The sequence below is a fragment of the Octopus sinensis genome, linkage group LG1 (genome assembly GCF_006345805.1).
Source record: "Octopus sinensis linkage group LG1, ASM634580v1, whole genome shotgun sequence".
Lineage (NCBI taxonomy): Eukaryota > Metazoa > Mollusca > Cephalopoda > Octopoda > Octopodidae > Octopus > Octopus sinensis.
The window spans coordinates 77,125,062-77,145,459 of NC_042997.1; the positions used below are offsets into that span (position 1 = coordinate 77,125,062).

At 36.6% G+C, this 20,398-nt stretch overlaps 1 protein-coding gene across 1 annotated transcript in view; it reads left to right on the plus strand.

Annotated features, from left to right (window-relative positions):
• LOC115215070 (nucleoporin NUP188 homolog) overlaps positions 1 to 20,398 on the plus strand; it is a 515,758-nt gene that overhangs the window by 279,271 nt on the left and 216,089 nt on the right. Inside the window, exon 3 of the mRNA XM_029784227.2 lies at positions 11,874 to 11,947. Within this exon, the coding sequence (XP_029640087.2) occupies positions 11,874 to 11,947 (74 nt within the window). The remainder of the gene's footprint in view (positions 1 to 11,873; positions 11,948 to 20,398) is intronic.

Below are 20,398 nucleotides of genomic sequence, written 5' to 3' on the forward strand. Positions count from 1 at the left end.
TATCCAGTTTTTCTTTTCAAATCATTTACACTCTTGACATGCATGCACACTGACAAGACAACTAGAGGATTCTAAGGGACAACCTGCTGAGAGCCACTGACCAGATCTGTGGCTGGTGCAAAGTCCCCTCTCGTCCCAAAATAACGTGGTGGTGGAACAATGTTGTAGACAGGGCTATTAAAGGAAAGAGACAGGCTTGGAAAGACTGGAAGAATGGGGGTAGCAGGGAATTTTATCAGACTGCCAAAAGAGAAGCTAGGAGACAGGTTTATTTAGCCAGGGGGGAAGCGGATAAGAAAAAATTTGCCAATGTTCTGCGCCGTGAGGACCAAAGACTTGAGGTCTTTCGTGTTGCAAGACAGTGTGTGGGAGAGAATCGTGATGTGGTAGGAGAGAAATGTGTTCGCATGGATGATGGCTCACTTGCGCTAAATGAGGATGCAAAGAGAGAGGTTTGGAGACGCCACTATGAAAGGTTGCTGAATAAAGAAAATGAATGGGATAAAGAGAGTCTGCCGAATGTTGACCCAACAGAGGGACCAGCTATCCGAGTTGACTGTTCCTTGGTAGTTAAGGCAATTAGAAGCATGAAGACAGGGAAAGCCCCAGCCCATCAGGAATTACTGCAGAGATGCTCAAAATATCAGGTAGTGTCAGCTATAGCCTAGTTACCCGTATAGTTAACCAGGTGATACACGAAGGAGTCATACCCAATGACTGGTGTAGCAGCATAATAGTCAACTGCTACAAAGGTAAAGGTAACGCCCTAGATACAAATAATTACAGAGGTATCAAGCTGTTGGATCAGGTAATGAAGGTTACGGAGAGGGTCCTAATTAGAGAGAGAGTTAGTTTAGATGAGATGCAGTTTGGGTTCGTGCCAGGGAAAAGCACCACTGATGCCATATTCCTGGTAAGACAGCTGCAGCAGAAAAATCTAACCAAAGAAACGCTCCTGTATCTGGCTTTTGTTGACATGGAGAAAGCCTTCGACAGAGTCCCCTGATCCCTTATCTGGTGGTCAATGAGGAAACTAGGGATAAATGAATGGTTTGTGAGAGCTGTGCAAGCCATGTACAGGGATGCTGCTAGTAATGTGAGGGTTGGTAACGAGTACAGTGAAGAATTCCGGGTAGAGGTAGGGGTCCACTAAGGTTTAGTCCTCAGCCCCCTCTTATTTATCATAGTCCTCCAGGCAATAACGGAGGAATTCAAGACAGGATGCCCCTGGAAGCTCCTCTACACTGATGACCTTGCTCTAATTGCTGAGTCACTATCAGAACTGGAGGAGAAGTTCCAGGTGTGGAAGCAAGGATTAGAATCGAAGGGCCTTAGAGTCAACCTAGCTAAAACCAAAGTCCTAATAAGTAGGAAGGTAGACAAGTCACAAACGCCTTCAGGTAGATGGCCCTGCTCGATCTGTAGAAAAGGCGTAGGTAGAAACTCTATAAGATGCACCAAGTGCAAGCTATAGACACACAAGAGGTGCAGCAACATCAAGGGAAGACTAACTGGGAAGATAGTTTTTGTATGTGGCAGATGCTCAGGAGCAATAAACACTGAAAATACGCAGAGACCAACTTCCTCCACATTCCAGGGAGAAAAACTAGAAATAGTTAATAGCTTCCGTTACCTAGGTGACCAAGTCAGTAGCAAGGGCGGGTGTGTTGAAAGTGTAACTGCTTGAGTAAGAATAGCCTGGGCAAAGTTCAGAGAGCTCTTACCCCTGCTGGTGACAAAAGGCCTCTCGCTCAGAGTAAAAGGCAGACTGTATGACGCATGTGTACGAACAGCCGTGAAACATGAGCCGTGACTGCTGAAGATATGTGTAAGCTCGCAAGAAATGAAGCCAGTATGCTCTGATGGAAGTGTAATGTCAGTGTTCATACTCGACAGAGTGTAAGTAACTTGAGAGAAAAGTTGAACCTAAGAAGCCTCAGTTGTGGTGTGCAAGAGAGCTGTTGCGATGGTATGGTCATGTAGCGAGAATGGATGAAGATAGTTGTGTGAAAAAGTGCCACACCCTAGCGGTTGAGGGAACCTGTGGAAGAGGTAGATCCAGGAAAACCTAGGACGAGGTGGTGAAGCACGACCTTCGAACTTTAGGTCTCACCGAGGAAATGACTAGAGGCCAAGACCTCTGGAAGTATGCTGTGCGTGAGAAGGCCCAGCAGGACAAGTGAGGCCATAACTCGTGGCCTCAGTCCACTTATGCATACCTTTCCTTCTTGTGACACAAAACTCTACTTGTGAAGACCTGTTGGGGCAAGTGAATTACAAAACAAAACCAAAATCAAAATCGATCAACATCAATGGAAATCGTAGCTGTGATACCAGTGCCGGTGGCACATAAGAGAACCATCTAAACGTGGCCATTGCCAGCGCCGCGCCAACTGCCTCCGTGCCAGTGGCACGTAAAAAGCATCTGATTATGGCTGCTGCCAGCCTCATCTGGCCTCCGTACCGGTGGCACGTAAAAAGCACCATCTGATCGTGGCCATTGCCAGCCTCACCTGGTCTCCGTGCCGGTGGCATGTAAAAAGCACCATCCAATCGTGGCTGTTTGCTAATCTCGTCTGGCACCTGTGCCGGTGGCACGTAAAAAGCGCCCACTACACTCATGGAGTGGTTGGCATTAGGAAGGGCATCCAGCCGTAGAAACATTGCCAGATCAGACTGGACCTGGTGCAGCCTTCTAGCTTCCCAGACCCCAGTTGAACCGTCCAACCCATGCCAGCATGGAAAGCAGACGCTAAACAATGATGATGATGATGATGGAGCATACTAGTTTCATTTCTTTCAAGCCCTCACAAGTCCTCTGTATTCAAAGTCCATGTTTCACTGCCATATAACATAGCTGTATGTACACGAGCATCATACAATCTGCCTTTCACTCTGAGAGAGAGGCCCTTAGTTACCAACAAAAGTAGAAGCTCTCTGAACTTCATCCACTCCATTCTTATCCTAGCAGCTACACTTTCAGAACTCCCTCCACCACTGCTAACTTGTTCTCCTAGATAACAGAAGCTGTCTATTGTCTGTATTTTAATGTTTATTGTAACCTGCACATTTGTTACACACAAAGACTATATTCTCTGTTAACCTTCCTTTGATACCACTACACCTCTTATGTGTCCAAAGCTTGAACTGGGTACAATGTTTGGTGTTTCTACCAACACCCTTCTTACATATTGAGCAGACTTATGATTTGTCTGTTTCCATACTTACCAGGACTTTGGTTTTTGCTGAATTAACCTTAAAATTCTTAGATTCCTGACTTTATTTCCATTTCTGAAATTTCTACTCTAGGTCAGGTAGTGATTCAGCTATAAGAACAAGGTCATCAGTATAGAGGAGATCTTCTACACAGATGAATTACTCTGTTAAAGCCTGGAGAACTAAGATGAACAAGACTGGACTGAGAACTGAGTCTTGGTGGACTCTTGCCTGTGCACTGAACTCGTTGCAAACCTTCACCTTACTGGCAGCATCCCTCTACCACTCCCACTAACCACTCCTCTATCCCTAGCTTCTGCACTAACCATCAGATAAGTGAGTGGGGGACCCTGTCAAAAGCTTTTTCCATGTCAACAGAAGCCAGATACAGAGGCTTATTTTTGGCTATATATTTCTCCTGCTGTTGCCTAACCAAGAATATAGCATCAGTCATGCTCCTGCCTGACACAAACCTAAGCTGCATCTTATCTACACTAATTCTCTCCCTAATTAATTGGACTTTGACCCTTTCTGTGCTTTCATCACCTGGCCCAGCAATATGATTCCTTTGTAACTATTTCTGTCTAAGGCATTACTTTTGCAACAGTTGACTATAATGCTGTTACACCAATCATTGGATATTACCCCCTCATGGGCAACCTGATATACAAGTGACTAGGCCATATCTACTCTGCCAGATATTTTAAGCATCTCAGCGATGATTCCTGATGGGCTGGGATCTTTCCCTGTCTTCATATCCTTAATTACTTTATCTACCAAGCCACTGTCAATTCAGATCCAAATTACAGTTGGGTCAATATTTGGCAGATTCTCCTTCTCCCATTCATTCTCCACATTTAGCAACCTTTCATAATGGCATTTCCAAGCCTCTGTCCTTGCAGCATCATTAAATGCAAGTGAGCCATCATCCATGCAGACACATTTCTCTCCTATGACATCACGATTTTCTCTCATACACTGTCTTGCAATCCAAGTCTCTGGTCCTCATATTGCAGAATCCATCACACTTCAGTCCTTGTAGGGCTGTTATTTCTTTTTTTACTAATGGCCCTGTCACCTTAGGTTAAGAAGGGACTTTGCATCAGCCACAAATTTGGTCAGTAGCCCTCAGCGGGTTGTCCTATAGGAACCTGTGATTGTCCTCCATGTTATATGTCACTATATCCTCTTTTTTCATCAAATGCTGAACATCACACAGCCCGAGAGAATTTATCACAGGAAAGAAGAGAAGAAATTATACAAGATGCTCATCAGCATCACGCAGCCCGAGGGAATTTATTGCAGGAAAGAGAAGAATTTCTATATCAAAATGCAAATTCTCACAGATTAGAAAGGCAAAATCGATTTTGAAGATCTTTAAATATAGTCAGACAACACAATATTGACGCTCTTCAAATGGACGTCAACATTACTCATCACTGTTGTGGCACCATGGAAGTACGGTGTCGGTTCTGCAGCTCCCTTATGTTTATGGGAGAAAAGACAAGTGGAAGCCAAGCTAATTCCAACTTTGGTATTTGTTGTAAGACTGGTTACTGATACTTTCCATTACTTTTGAGTATACATGAGAAAAATAGGACATTAAACTACACATCGTTTAATAGGTACCCAAGTAATAATAATAGTAATGAGATGAGGAAAGCTTGCCAGGACAGAAGGCATATGGTTGCCAAGTGGTGAAATGATGAAGGCAATTCAACCTCAATCCAGCTATAAATACCTAGGAATACTTGAGGTAGATGGAATCAAACACCACAACATGAAGAAAAAGAAAAAAAGAGAGTACCTGCAGCGAGTGAGTAAAATATTGGCTCCAAAGCATAATTTCAGCAATAAACTCACCCGCAGTTGTAGTATGGCACTGAAATCCTTAAGTGGACAGAGGAGGTGCTAACGGAGATGGACAGGAAGTCAAGAAAGCTCCTAACGATGCATGGAACCCATCATCCATGTGCAGACACTGATCACCTATACATGAAGAGAGCAAATGGAGGAAGGGAACTGATAAATATGGAAGGCTGTGGGATTGAACTCAAGAGTTTAGTGAGATACCTAGCCCAAAGTAAGAAAACCTTGCTAGTGACAGTTAGGAACGAGAGAGTATTGAGAACAGAGTACAAAAAGGACATGAAGAAGAATTATGCAAAAAGGGACTACACAAAGAGACTGAGACACTAAACTGGCAGTGTAATACCAAGCTTTGGCTACAAAATGGAGGGTCAATCTTAGGAATGAGCAAGTGTCTCTGCTGTGCCACATCTGCAATAGAGTGGATGAAACCATTGCTCATATCATGAATAAATGCCCTAAACTTACCCAAAATTACAAGTTGTGGCGACACAACCAGGTAGCAAAAGTACTACATTGGAAACTGTGTGAAAAGTGAGGGCTAGAGAGAGGCAAGACATGGTATGAGCACAAACCACAGAGAGTGACAGAGTCAATGACCAGCAAAATCCTCTGGGGTTTCCCAATCCAAACAGACCAGACCTAGTGGTACTGGACAAGGTGCACCACATATGCTTTATAGTTGATGTTGCATGCCCCTTTGACCCATGAATAGTCAAGCAGAAAGGCGAAAAGATAGATACAACCCTCTTAAGTTCGAAATAGCCCGGCTATGGAAAATGAAGAAGGTGAAGACAGTACCAATTATTGTTGGGTCCTTGAGAACAGTATCAGAAGGCATCAAGAGGAATATAAAGGAAATTGGAATAGAGTACCCAGTCGAACAGTTACAAAAGATTTGCCTCCTTGGCATGGCCAGAATAATCAGGAATGTATTAGATAGCTAAAAAGAACACCTGCTACACATGCAAGACTCTCAGAGCTCCAATAAAACCTATGATAAAGAGATAATGATGATAATAATAATATGAGTGCTACAAAGTCAGGTTAGGAATAATGCTAGGTTGAAAAAACAAAGTTGCTTACCTGAACATTTCTTCATAACACATGCACACTGTATGAAAAAAGAAAAAATTCCATTTTTATTGATATTCACTTTTTGCTTAATATCAAACATTTATTTTGAGAATACAACAGATTGGAGAGGGTACCATCAAATGTAATTTTTTTTTCAAATGAAGAATCAGTGAATATATTTACTATATATATATATATATATATGTAGGTCCCGGGTTGAGTCGGGGTTAACCACAGTAAATAAGGTACTCAATACATGGCAGAGTAAATTAATTTATTTTATAGAAGGAGCTTCTACAGGACTAGAACTGTTTCATTCAAATGATGATTTCATTTGAATGAAACAGTTCTAGTCCTGTAGAAGCTCCTTCTATAAAATAAATAAATATATATATATATATATATATTATATATATATATATAGTAAATATTCATTCTACTATTTTTGTACCATACCATTTTTCTTTGATTGAAAGTGAAACATTTTCATCCATTAAAGAGACTTGTCAATCATATGTGTAATTTATATCTTCAATTTGTAAATGAACATTATGGTAATTTAGTTGCTATTTTATTATTTAAAAAAAAATTCAAGTTGCATGATATGGTTTTAAACTGGTTGAGTAAAGGTATTAGCTTTTTGTAAAATTGATTGATGGCTCTTCTGCAGAACAGTTTAAAAGTACTTTTGTTGTAAAATAATGACAATAAAAAGATTATAAAAATATTAAATGATAAGTTAGACGGTTTATGGTAATTTGTTATTTGGAGGCTATTATGATAAACAGCATCAGTAATCCTAACACTAACGTTAGATTGGGATTTTAAATGTTTGGTTCTATTATTTGATGGCTTCTAATAATAATTTTCTTCAATTGATAACCTGAAGAATCAAGAAAGAAAATTGTTGCTGAAAGCTATTTCTTTACTAATTCTAGGATTTTTCACTAAAGACAAAGTATGGTTGAAATTAGATATTCTATTGCTGTGTTGATATCAAATGTTTTCTTTAGCTTGGTCAGATTGCTTGTGTGATTATTGATTATTTATGTTTGTGAAATTTGTTTAATGCCATCAATGTGTTAATGAAGTGATAAGAATACTTGCATTGAATTTGAGAAGTGTGATACTACATCTTTAACCATAGTTGAAATTATTGGCTTTTTTATTCTCCTATTTTTTATTACTTTCTGCATTTTTAATCTCTTTTTTTTGGAGAAATAGAAACATGTTAATTACTGTAATCATTCAAATTAACTTTACCAGCTATTGTCCAAGGAGAGGAGACATATTACAGTGAGTTGTTCCTGCCTTATAAAGTCAGTCACTTACTCAAAAGCAAAGCTGAACAAAATGATATGGAAAAATATCAGATAAATATGTTACCAACCCAAATTTGTGATCAATAGTTCATGTATAACACTGTAAAAATATATACAGGATCCAAGAACTTGTTGAAATATAGTGATTACATTGGTCTGTGACAGCAATAAATATCAGCAGTATGCAAACAAAATAAATGAGGTGAAGAAAATTAAATTAGGTTATCCTCAACTCCGATGTTATTGTTGTGTAAAAATACCCAGTACACACTGTAAAATAGTTGGTGTTAGGAAGGACATCCAGCTGTTGAAACCAAGTCAAATCAGACTGGAACCTGGTTGCCAGCTCTAGTCAAACCATCCAACCTATACCAGCATGGAAAACGGATGTTAAAAGAGAAGGAGGAGGATATTCTTCACAAAGTGTGCTATTCTTGTATAATGAAATTCATATAGATTCTAAAAGCCTTATTATGGTACAGGCATAGCTGCATGATTAAGAAGTTTGTTTCCCAATTACATAGTTTCAGGTTCAGTCCTACTGCATGGCCCCTTTGGGTGAGTGTCTTGCACTAGCCCTGAACTAAACAAACCTTTATGTGTTGATCTGGTAGATGGAAACTAAAAGAAGCTTTGTGTGTGTGTAATCATCATTTAATTCCCACTGTTTAATACTTAAATGGGTCAGACAGAATTCATTGAGGCAGGTTTTCAAAGGCTGGTTACTCTTCATGTCACTAACCCTCACATATTTCCAATGGCTACACATGTTTTTCCATAGAAAACTGGAAACAAACAACACTTACATAATGTCAAGACAAAGATACTTACACACACACACACACACATCATCATCATCATCATCGTTTAACGTCCGTTTTCCGCGCTAGCACGGGTTGGACGGTTTCGACCGGGGTCTGGGGAGCCAGGGGCTGCCCCAGGCTCCAGTCTGGTCTGGCAGTGTTTCTACAGCTGAATGCCCTTCCTAACGCCAACCACTCCGCGAGTGTAGTGGGTGCATTTTACGTGCCACCTGCACAGGTGCCAGAGGGGTCTGGCATCGGCCACGGTCAGTTGGTGCTTTTTATGTGCCACCTGCACAGAAGCCAGTCGGGGCGGTGCTGGCATCGGCCACGTTCGGATGGTGCTTTTTATGTGGGGGGAGGGTGCAGAAATATAGGGGAGCACTAGTGGGGAGGGGTGTTCGGAGAACGTAGGATATCACGAGAGGGGTAATGCATGGTGAAATAGCGTATTGAAGAGGGGGGTTCGAAGAGTAGACACCTATAATGGTGGTGGGAGAAGCGACATCCGGTATAGATGGAGCAAAAATATAGAGATATCCGGTATTGGTGGTGGGGGTGGGCAAGGGCGGGTGCACCGGGAATATGCGAAGGTTGAACTTGACGGGCTAGCTTAAAAATGCTCTTAGCAATGGAAGGGGGAAAGGAAGAGGGGGAGGGCAGACAACGTAAAAGAGGGAGAGAGAAGGGAATAGTGGAACCCCGCGAAAATCGGCCGCCATTGAAAAAAACCCCTGTATGGAGAAACTTAAATATAAATATCTATTCTGTATTTAGCGAGACACGAAGCCAGAAACCGATGGTCAACAATAACTAATAAATTATACAGAATATGCAATACGAGGCGAAACTGAAAATAATAATAATACTAATAAACAAATTGTCGACTGGGGGTCAAAGGGATAATACTAATACTAATAATAATAATAATAAACAGCTTAACCACTAGAGATCAGACAAATTTGCATGAGAATATTACTGGTACAGATTACGGGATGAATTAGATTAGAAAGATTTTCTTATCTTGGGAACATTTCGTTTTTCGGCCTGACACGGCGAATATGTGAAGGTTGAACTTGACGGGGCTGGCTTAAAAATGCTCTTAGCAATGGAAGGGGGAAAGGAAGAGGGGGGAGGGCAGACAACGTAAAAGAGGGAGAGAGAGAGAGAAGGGAATAGTGGAACCCCGCGAAAATCGGCCGCCATTGAAAAAAACCCCTGTATGGAGAAACTTAAATATAAATATCTATTCTGTATTTAGCGAGACACGAAGCCGGAAACCGATGGTCAACAATAACTAATAAATTATACAGAATATGCAATACACGGCGAAACTGAAAATAATAATAATAATAATACTAATAAACAATTGTCGACTGGGGGTCAAAGGGATAATACTAATACTAATAATAATAATAATAAACAGCTTAACCACTAGAGATCAGACAAATTTGCATGAGAATATTACTGGTACAGATTACGGGATGAATTAGATTAGAAAGATTTTCTTATCTTGGGAACATTTCGTTTTTCGGCCTGACACGGCGAATATGTGAAGGTTGAACTTGACGGGGCTGGCTTAAAAATGCTCTTAGCAATGGAAGGGGGGAAAGGAAGAGGGGGGAGGGCAGACAACGTAAAAGAGGGAGAGAGAGAGAGAAGGGAATAGTGGAACCCCGCGAAAATCGGCCGCCATTGAAAAAACCCCTGTATGGAGAAACTTAAATATAAATATCTATTCTGTATTTAGCGAGACACGAAGCCGGAAACCGATGGTCAACAATAACTAATAAATTATACAGAATATGCAATACACGGCGAAACTGAAAATAATAATAATAATAATACTAATAAACAAATTGTCGACTGGGGGTCAAAGGGATAATACTAATACTAATAATAATAATAATAAACAGCTTAACCACTAGATATATATTTACCCACATGTGTGCTTCTTTCAGTTCCCATCTACCAAATCCACTCACAAGGCTTTGGTCAACCTGGGGCTTATGAAGACACTTGCTCAAAATGCCACACAGTGGGTCTGAATTTGAGACTACATAATCACAATGCAAGCTTCTTCTTAACCACATAGCCATGTCTGTACCTATAACCATATTTTAACTAGTGTGAGTGATATGCATCTGTGTATGTTTATGTGAGTGATTTTGTATTTTGTATATCCAGGCTTCTTCACACATCTTGACATGTTGCACAATCCTTGTAAACAAAAGGTTTGTTTTGGAGTTGTTTGTTTCCAGTTTTCCACCCATACATGTCCAGGCTGTTTGTTGATGAATAGACTGGGAGATTACCACTTCACTTGAAAACAAGTAGTAATCTGCAGAAAACAGCTGCAGAAAACTTTGCCATAACATACTCCTATGTGACTCATGGAAGCATGGAAAAAGAGATGTTGAAATGATATTGGTGGTTGTGGTGATGGTGACGGTAGAAACAGTGGCAATCCACAAATTGTGTCTACATCCTTTGAACTTATAATTTAATTTCTTTATTCATTGAAGTTGTTTACTGGATCATTGTGTATTTTCAACATAACCTTTGATAATACTTTCAAATAGTTTTTCATTCTAAATGTTGGCACAAACTATATCAGTAAGAATAAAAGTATGTCCAAATTTAAATTCTGACTAAGGATTACTTTTTGTTAAAGTACATGTGACCAACACATTAAACTTTCTACTCCTTGCAGCAGTTAAATTCAACATTCTATAAACTTATTTTTGTTGCCACCACAAACCCTCACCAGTTTCCTCAAATTCCAGATATTTTCCTATCTTAAAAATAGTCTGTCAAAGATGACAAGAAAACAAAAATTCAATATTTACCCTGTTAAATGGATTGAATTGTAAAACATGGGCAGGAATTTGAGGAATTAATATACGATAGTAATCTGTTCAATCTTTAGTCCTTAGTTAAAGATAGTTGACTCCACAAATTCTTCAGATTGTTGAACTTATATATATAAACTGTAGTTAACACTTTAGCATTCAGATTTCTCTGTGAAAGGTAATGCTTATTTATTCACATTGTTTTAAATTAATCATACATTATCTCATAGCTTCAAAACTTCAATGATGTGACTGTTTACTTTTAGGGTAGATGTGAGATGTTGGATCTTGCTGGTTTGAGCATGAGACAGATAGAATATTTGGGCCAAATGTGGCTGGTTTCAATACTAGATGGTTAAAGTTTCTAAGGTTGTAATCTTAATGTATTCTAAATTAATACATCACATTGACTTTGTATGTATAGTTTAGTTTGACATAGTATTGTCAATTTGTATTTACTATAGCACAGTATGGTATTGGCATATCACAACACTACATAATATCATTGTAATATTTTTTAATTCCATTGGTACTCTCTACATAGTATTGTATAGTTTTAACACTTTGCATATTATTTCATACTACTAACACTCTATGTATACAAAGCTATAATATAGTATTTACACTATATTATATTATCATATACCATTGACCATTTGTATCATTATATTATGCTGCTCAATATTTTTTATTTAAATGGTAAAAGTAATTACTTTGTTATTTTGCTATTTCAGGAATTGGTTGCCATTGAACTAAAAGAGAACAAACATAAAATTTTGAATGGCCTTTTATATTACAAAAGATCCTTGTGAGTAGTATTTATTTCTATGTTGAATGTTGTTAACATGAGTTTATATAAGATATCATTTAAGGCATGGCTGTCTCATAATATTGTGTTCCCTGATATTAGAATCAACCATAAAAAAATGTCTTTCTTTGAAGTTTCATGAGCCAAACCATGTCACTTAGTCTGCTACATCATTACTTGTTTCTCTTTTTATTAATTACTGGAGACAGCATTGATTCTTACTGAAATTTTATTAGTTCAATATCTTTCATTGATATACTATATAGTGACTTACATTGCTTGCACACCTATGATAGGAAGGGAGGGATGATATTGTATGTTCCCATAGTTTGAGTAATGCAAATGAAATGAAATGACTTCAGTCATAACTTAACTTGCCAGGAGCTTACCTCTCTTCTATGGCTGGGGTTACATTTTCAACAACAGACCTGGCTATTTTAGTGTTGCTGTTTCTTTTCTCTGGAGTTGCTCCTGTTTTTGATTCTGAAGGATTGAATGTGCAAAGTGAGTTTATTCTTGAATATATTCCCTCTAAGTACAATGGAATTATGTTGATACAAGAGACACAGGAAGAATTCAGATTGCCAATTGATAATTGAATTTGCCAATTGAATTTGCCAATTGAATTTGCCAATTGAATTTGGAAAAGTACAGGATAAGAAGAAGTAGAAACTTAGATATTGCAGTTGAAGTTGGAATTGAAATATGAGAAAAAAAGTTTGACTCAAATGTAAAAGTATGCTCCTTCTTTAGATTCTAATTCCCCTTTAAAGAAAGTTCTATATGGAACTTCTTATATTTACTTTCTGTAAAATAAAATGTGGTGGGTGATGGAAGGGGATTGATGTTTAATGGAGATGTAGCCTATCTTTCAAAATTTAAAAATGTTCAGTTAACTTTGTCCTACAATTTCCCAACTATAGCTGAGCTCACATTTAGGTGTACAGAAATGTGAATTCATTTGATGGGAAGAGTGAGTAGGATGCACTTTAACCTTCCTAATAACAGTCAAATAGGCAGTAGTGTCCTATCTGCCTTGAAATAATGAGAGCTAAATACTGCTGTGGTTTTAGTGATGTCTAACTTTTCTCATAAAAAAAATGAAAATTTATCTCCATTAGACACAAAGGATTCAGAATCTATGCCCATGAAACTGGAAATTCTACACTCTTTCGCTTTTGATACCCAGAAACTCTACCTTCACCCTTTGACTAACAAATCTATTTTCCCCAAAGTGCACAAAATTTTCTTTTCTTTAGACTCAGCATAAACCATCGGGTATGATTTCAATTAGACAAGCACAGAGATGATTTTTCAAGTTTAACAATACTATGTCAGCATACTGCCCAAGAGCACCCAAGTCTTCCCTGTAATCTTTTCACTACATTTTTTTTCTATTCAAACCTCACAAAAGGCTTATTGTCTAAATCCAAATTCCAACATCAGCTGCAGTATTTTTAAGCAAGCTTCTGCTTCTTATCCTGTACTTTTACTTGTTCATTTAATTAAGACTATTATCATTCCTACACCTGCCCTTTTCTTGCTTGTCCACTCTTTTTACAGGTAATGTTTTTTACAGATCCCTTAATTGTTATTGTATAAAAGGTAAAAAAAAGTTGAATTTTTTTCAAAAAGTTTAAACTATAGTTAAAAAGTAAGTTGTATAAATTGAAAATATATAAAAATGACATTGAAGAACTTGAGAAAAAGGAAAAAAATGCCATTAAAGCAGCAGTAGATTAATTAAACAACACCAGTCAGAGAGCAATAGCAAAATGAGTCAACCAGTTTGAAGCAAAATGAGTCTGATCTCAATTACATTCTCAACAAACACCTTGAGTACACCATAAACCTTCTTGTTAGTATGTTTGATCAGTAAGTTTTTTATGTTTTGAATGATCTTAATTTTTTTAAAACATGGCAATATGTCTACTCCATTTTCAAACCTCACAGCACCAAGGCAATACCTTTTCTCCTATAGAAAACACTACTATAATATCTTGAATGTAAATAGAATAATAATTGAAAACTAAGAAATAAGCCAAAAGGAAATTTTTTAGTTGGAAGCAGGAACCAGATGCAAATCTATAAGATGCATATATTGAGAGTAATAATCAATCTTTAATTTTACAAGTCACATTAAATTACTGTTTTGGCCTGAAGGCTTAAACATCTATACAGCACTCTCTCATTTTTATTTCATTGTTTTTTTTTGTTTTTTTTTTTCTTTTCTTATCCAATCAATATTCTATCTCGAAATAGTGAAACACTGGTTCTTTTCAAAGAAAACTCATTTTCTGAAGTGCTAATATAAAAGCATCTACTAGTTTAGCTCCAACATTTCTAGATCCCCAAAAGTCTTCATTTGTGACTAAATCAAGTACAAGTTCAAAACTAAAGGCATTATTATATGTAATAATAATAATTATAACAGCAACAATAGTTTCTGGTTTAAGGGTGGGTGACTAGTTGGTACTATTAACCTTAGTACTTGACTGGTACTTTACTTTATTTACCTTTAAAGGACAAAGGTAAAGTTGAGCCTCAGCAAAATTTGAAATCAGAACTTGGAACAAAACATCACAAGGTATTTATTTTTGAGTCTTTAGTGATTTTGCCTGCTTGCCACCTTTTGGCACCTAATTCAGGCACAAGGCCAGCAATTTTGAAGAAAGGAGGTTAGTCAGTTTCTTTGTCTCCAGTACTTGACTAGTACATTATTTATATGACCCAAAAGGGTGAAAGCAAAGTTGCTTTGGTGAGGTTTGAACTCAGAATCTAAGAGCTAAAAGACATTGTTTCCAATGCTCTAATAATTCTTCCAACTTGCCATCCTAACTACAACAACAACAATAATAATTAGTAATCTATAAATTTTGCCTCAGGGATACTCATTGCACATGGACGCATGAGTAGGAGGATTCTATATTTGCTTATATTAACTATGTTACTTGATTTGTACTTAATTGACATTGAAAGGAATCCCAGTGGAATGTGAACTCAGAACATAAAGGAACATAGCTAAATGCTTGACTTTTTATTCACCACTCTACTGTTTCTACTATAATAGTGCTTTCTACCATCTGTTACCCTATAATAATTGTTAGTTCACATTGTACATTGGCTAGACAATCACAGTTAATTGATACGATGTACGCTTTAGCTCACTTCTGCTACTTTCAGCCATCCATCTATTTGCCACAATGGGGCAAGAGAATAGCATATGCTTACTAATAGATATAACTATTTCTTTGGATAACATGCAATGAAATGTAATCATAAATTGCAAACACACATTGATGGGATTGAATATAACATGATTGAATTATAAAAAAGCATGTGACATGATGTCACACAGTTGGATAAGTAAAACATTAAACAAGTTTGGTGTGGCAGAAAATTTGGAGAAACTGGTCATTGAAACTATGACATGTTGAAACACTGACTTAATTGGAGGAAGTCAAAAACTTGGGAAAGTGAACATCAGATGCGGTATATTCCAAAGTGATAGCTAATCTCCATTACTATTTGTATTGGCTATGATACCATTCAGTTTGATATTATAGAAAGTCAAAATAGCTTATGATTTGGGAAAAAGTATAGTCAGATAAATCATCTCCTATTCATAGATGATAGCTTTATGTGAAAAATGAGAAGCAGCTGGAAAGTTTTGTATGTACTGTTTTCATTTTCTCAAATGATGTAGGAATATAATTCAGGCTTGAAAAGTTGCACTATTTTGATGATGAAACAAAAATTTGAAAGAAGTCAAGGAATTGAAATGCCAAATAGATAAACATTGGAATCATTTGAGAAAGGACAGGAGTGTAAGCATTTGGGAATACTGAAGGCAGATGAAATAAAGCATGAAGACATGAAGCAAATAGCAAATAGGGGGTAACAAAGAGAGCGAGGAAAATATAAGGTTGAAAAATGTTATGGAAGAAATAAATTCAAAAGTAGTGCCAGTTATCAGATATGGAGTTGGAACTGTGAATTGGATAAAAGGTGAAATGCAGAAACTGGACAGAAAAACTAGAAAACCACTGACTGTGTATGGAGCCCACCATCTGAATGCTGATACCAACCATTTGTACTTGAAGAGAAATCAGGGTGGAATGGAAGAGTGTATGCAGATGGAACAAAACAGCTTACTTGACTAGCACAGAAACATTAGTTAAGTCAGTAAATAAAGAAAAGGTGATCAAGACTGGTAAAGGTAAAGATGAAAATGGAATTCAAAGAGAATATGTTGAACATATTGAAGAGAAACTTTTGCATGGTCAGTTTTGGAAAGTCACTGAGCATATATGTTGAGACAAAATCCTGGGCTTGGTTGAGAAAAAGATAATTGAAAAAATAGACAGTGTCTTATAGCAGCTCAAGATCAAGCACTGCAACCATACAATTTGAGAGAATATGTGTCTGGAGAGGTGTTGGCAAAATGTAGCATATGTGGAATTTGGAATGAAACAAAGGCATACATTGTTTTAGAATGCTCAAAGCTAGCCCAAGGAAAATATATGAAAGAGTTCTTAAGTCAGTAACATGTAAAATTTTGTGGGATTTTCCCATTGAAATGGATAAGAAGATGGAATATAGCAAACCAGATATTAAAGTAATAGACAAGAATAATTGAAATTACATTATTGATCAATCTATCATGTCCATTTGATAAGAAAGCTGATATAAAGTTGAAAAATTACAACCCCTTAAAATTTGAGATTGTGAAGATGTGGAACATGAAATCTGTAAAGATTGCACCTGTGATAACTGGTGCAGTAAGGACTGTGATTGATGAATGTCCTGTAGAGTTTCTACAGGTTTACTTCTAAGAAGAATTATCAGAAGAGTTTTGAGCTCTTGACAGCCATGTGAATATCTAAAGTCACAGGAAGTAATCTGCTACCTGTGTAATTCTACCAGGAATAAGACCAAGAATAATAATGATAATTAATAAATCTCTAATTTTGCCACAAGAACATTCATTGTGTGTGGATGAATGAATGAGTGGGAAGACTGTAATCTGTTTTATTGAATGTGGTACTTAATTAATTGACATTGAAAGGACAAAAAGTTAAGCCAATCCCAGTGGAATATAAACTCAGGACATAAAGGAACATAGCTAAATAACTGACATCATCACCCTACCAATTCTACAATACTACTTTCTACCATCTGCTACTCTATAATAATAATGAATGCCAACTCTGTTATGGGACTTACATTATACATTGGGTAGACAATCAAAATAAATTGATGGGATGTACTCTTTCACTTCCACAGTTTTTAACTACCCATCTATCACCACACTGGGGCAAGAGGACAGCATATACATACTAATAGTTATAACTATTTCTTTAAATAACATGCTCATTATCCAAGTATGATATATTTTTGTCTCTGTGAAGATGTTATACAGTGTTATAACAAAAATAAAAATTGTTATCACAATTAAACTTCTCTTCTTACTTTTGATTGCATGTTATGTGACTGGACAGTTAGTGGTAGGGGTTCTGAAGACCAGAAAGGTTACAAGCTTATGTCTTAGTTAATGAAATTGTGTTTATTATGAGCTTTTGATTATGTAGTGTTAATTGTTTATTATATTTTGCATTTTGAACTATTTAGTGCTTATCAATTCTTATCTTTCACATTATTATTTACCTCAACTTTATTTAATTTGTGACTTTCTAGCAATAACTTCATTTGCTCTGTTTCCAGATAGTGACTCCAAAAATATAGAACAAAATCATGAAGTTAATAAATATAATTATGATAGTTAACTATCACATGTGACTACTAGATGACTTCCAAATTTTTTAATCAGTCTTTGTTATTTGACCTACTTTTTGTACATGTGAGTGTATGTGTATACATGTTTTTATATTTATATAGAATCAACATGCTCAAGTAAATATATTATTGGACTACCAGCTTATAGTTAATTAGTTCAAATCTATTCAAGCATTTTGTCTCTTGATAGAACTTTATTTTCCATGCCCTTAGTTCATTTAGCTAATGATATATGCAGCAAAATTTCTGGCCAAATTGCTTGAAGGAAAGTGGTGTACTAACACTGAGGTCTAAAGTTGTGTTAAATACTAGCTCAATACCTCCTTGACCTTTATAAAGAAAGAATTATATAGTTGATGTCTTCCATAATCAGACTGGATGTCATCCTGGTGTGGATACCTATGTGGAATGAGTCACTATAAGAGCCTTTATGTTAGAAATAGCAAATAGCAACCAAACCCTCTAATTTCACATACTACCTTTTTTAACTCTGCTTTTTCTATGTAATTCTCTCAGTCCTATTAGAAATTAGGGATTTTGACAAAATACAGTTAGTCTGGTATAAAATCATAAAAATATAACTTTTGCATAAATTTGTATAATATATAGTATTATTACTATAATAATATGATATAAATATGGTATAAAGATCTTCAGCATAGATTGTGAATGTGATTTTTAACCAGTTGTTGTTGATTTTTTACCTGTTGTATTTTCACCTTCCTAGGTAGGTTGAATACAGTTGAGTTGGTTACTTATTTTCATCTATTTACAAGATATATTGATTTTTTGGCATTGCATTCCTAATTAGATCATTATTAAATTATATCAACAAATTTTTAATGTATTACTTGAGGTATTAACTGCTATTATGCTCAGAATTTGGAAGGAAAATAATCTTGAGAGATTTACTCAATAAAATTGAAAAACTAAACAGAAAGTCTTTTGACAATGAAGCATAACTTTGTTTCTTGCACAAAAGAGTACTTGGTTCCAATCTTTGACTCTCCCAAACAACACTATTTGAACTGAGGTTTTGTGTGATTTAGGATTTGGTGATAGATATCTGGTATAGAACTATAAGTGGGAAAATAGGAAAGGCTCATTAGCTAATGTACTGCTAGACATTAGAAGGATGAGATAGTAATGACTGATAATGTGTCTACTCCTACAGTGTTGACTAAGGATTTAAACAACAGTCTATGTAGGATGAATATAGATACACCAGCCAGTACACACCCTAAATTCATATCCAGAAGGTAAGCTGAAATTATAGGTTCGCACTTATCTGGTGCTGAATACTGGAATGGTATCTCCAGACCTAGAAAAGGTATTTAACTCAATATTTCAAGTTAATTATGCACTGACTACTTTTACAGTAGTATTGTTTCTGTCAGCGTTAAATAGTACCTACCATGTGATGGATATTTTCAGAATATGTTTGTGGTCAGAATAGAGAAAATTTTAAAGGAATTTTAAATGGTTTCAAGGTGTGAGTTCTTACACCGCCATTGATCAGTTCAGGTCTGTTGGGTGTTTTAACTATCTTAGCAGCACCAGTTCTTTCATTGCATTCTCTATGTGGTATAGCAGACAGGCGGGTGATGTCTGTTAGTCAGCAGGCTGTGGATTGTGACATTTCAGTGACACTCTATGAAGACTTAAATAGTTTCACCTAGAAATGATTTTAAATCATCTTTATTCTAATTCCAATCATCTCATGGTATGAACATATTTTGAGCTCTCATTGCTTTAACCCGGCTATAGCCAGGCGAAAAATTTTTTGGTTCATAAGACCGACCTGGCCGTAGCTGGCCAAGAGTACCTGTTGTTATTTAAATGTGAATTTAAGCACAAATCACGTTAGTACATTTGGGAAAATATGAGATTTCACTTTGTAAATAGTTGAGTTAAGCATCCGATATTGCGTGACATGATATCTGAACTCAGTGAATTTTGGGAGATTTTTTTCCACATTTTTTTTTTCAACTTTGATAATGGATAGGAGTTTTATGCTATCAAGTAGTGATTCCGAATTTAAAGGTTTTTCAACAGAAAATATGGAGATATCAAGAAAAAGAATGAATGAGGTACAAAAGGACGTGGTGTACAAGAATGAATAGGATATTTCTGTATCTGAAACTGAAAGCAACAATTCTGAAGAAACTGAAAGCAGCGATAGTGACAGCAAAGACAATTTTACATCAGAATGAAGTAAAAACTTTTTAAATGTTTTTATTAGCAATTTTTCTGAATAGATGGGGGTCTATTCATAGTCTTTCTTTGGAAGTGAAACCGTTAGACTTTTATTTTTTTCACTATGCTTGTTTGAAGCGATCACTGCGAAAACAAACTGTTACACAGAATGTAAACAAACAGTATATGCCAGGAAAGCCCATGAAATGAGGGATCAAAGTTTGGAAAATTTGTGAAGCAAATACTGGGTACTGCTGTGGATTTAGTTTTTATACAGGGAAAATAATGTTAGTCAGCATGGCCTAAGGTACAATGTGGTCTGGAATTTATCCCGTAACCAGGGCCAAATATTATTTTTTGACTGATTTCTTTTAGTTCAGTCAAACTTGCGGTGGATTTAGATGGATCCCAGTATTTCAGTTTATTTCACCTTTATGGTACACCTGTTCTGTTGTGCAT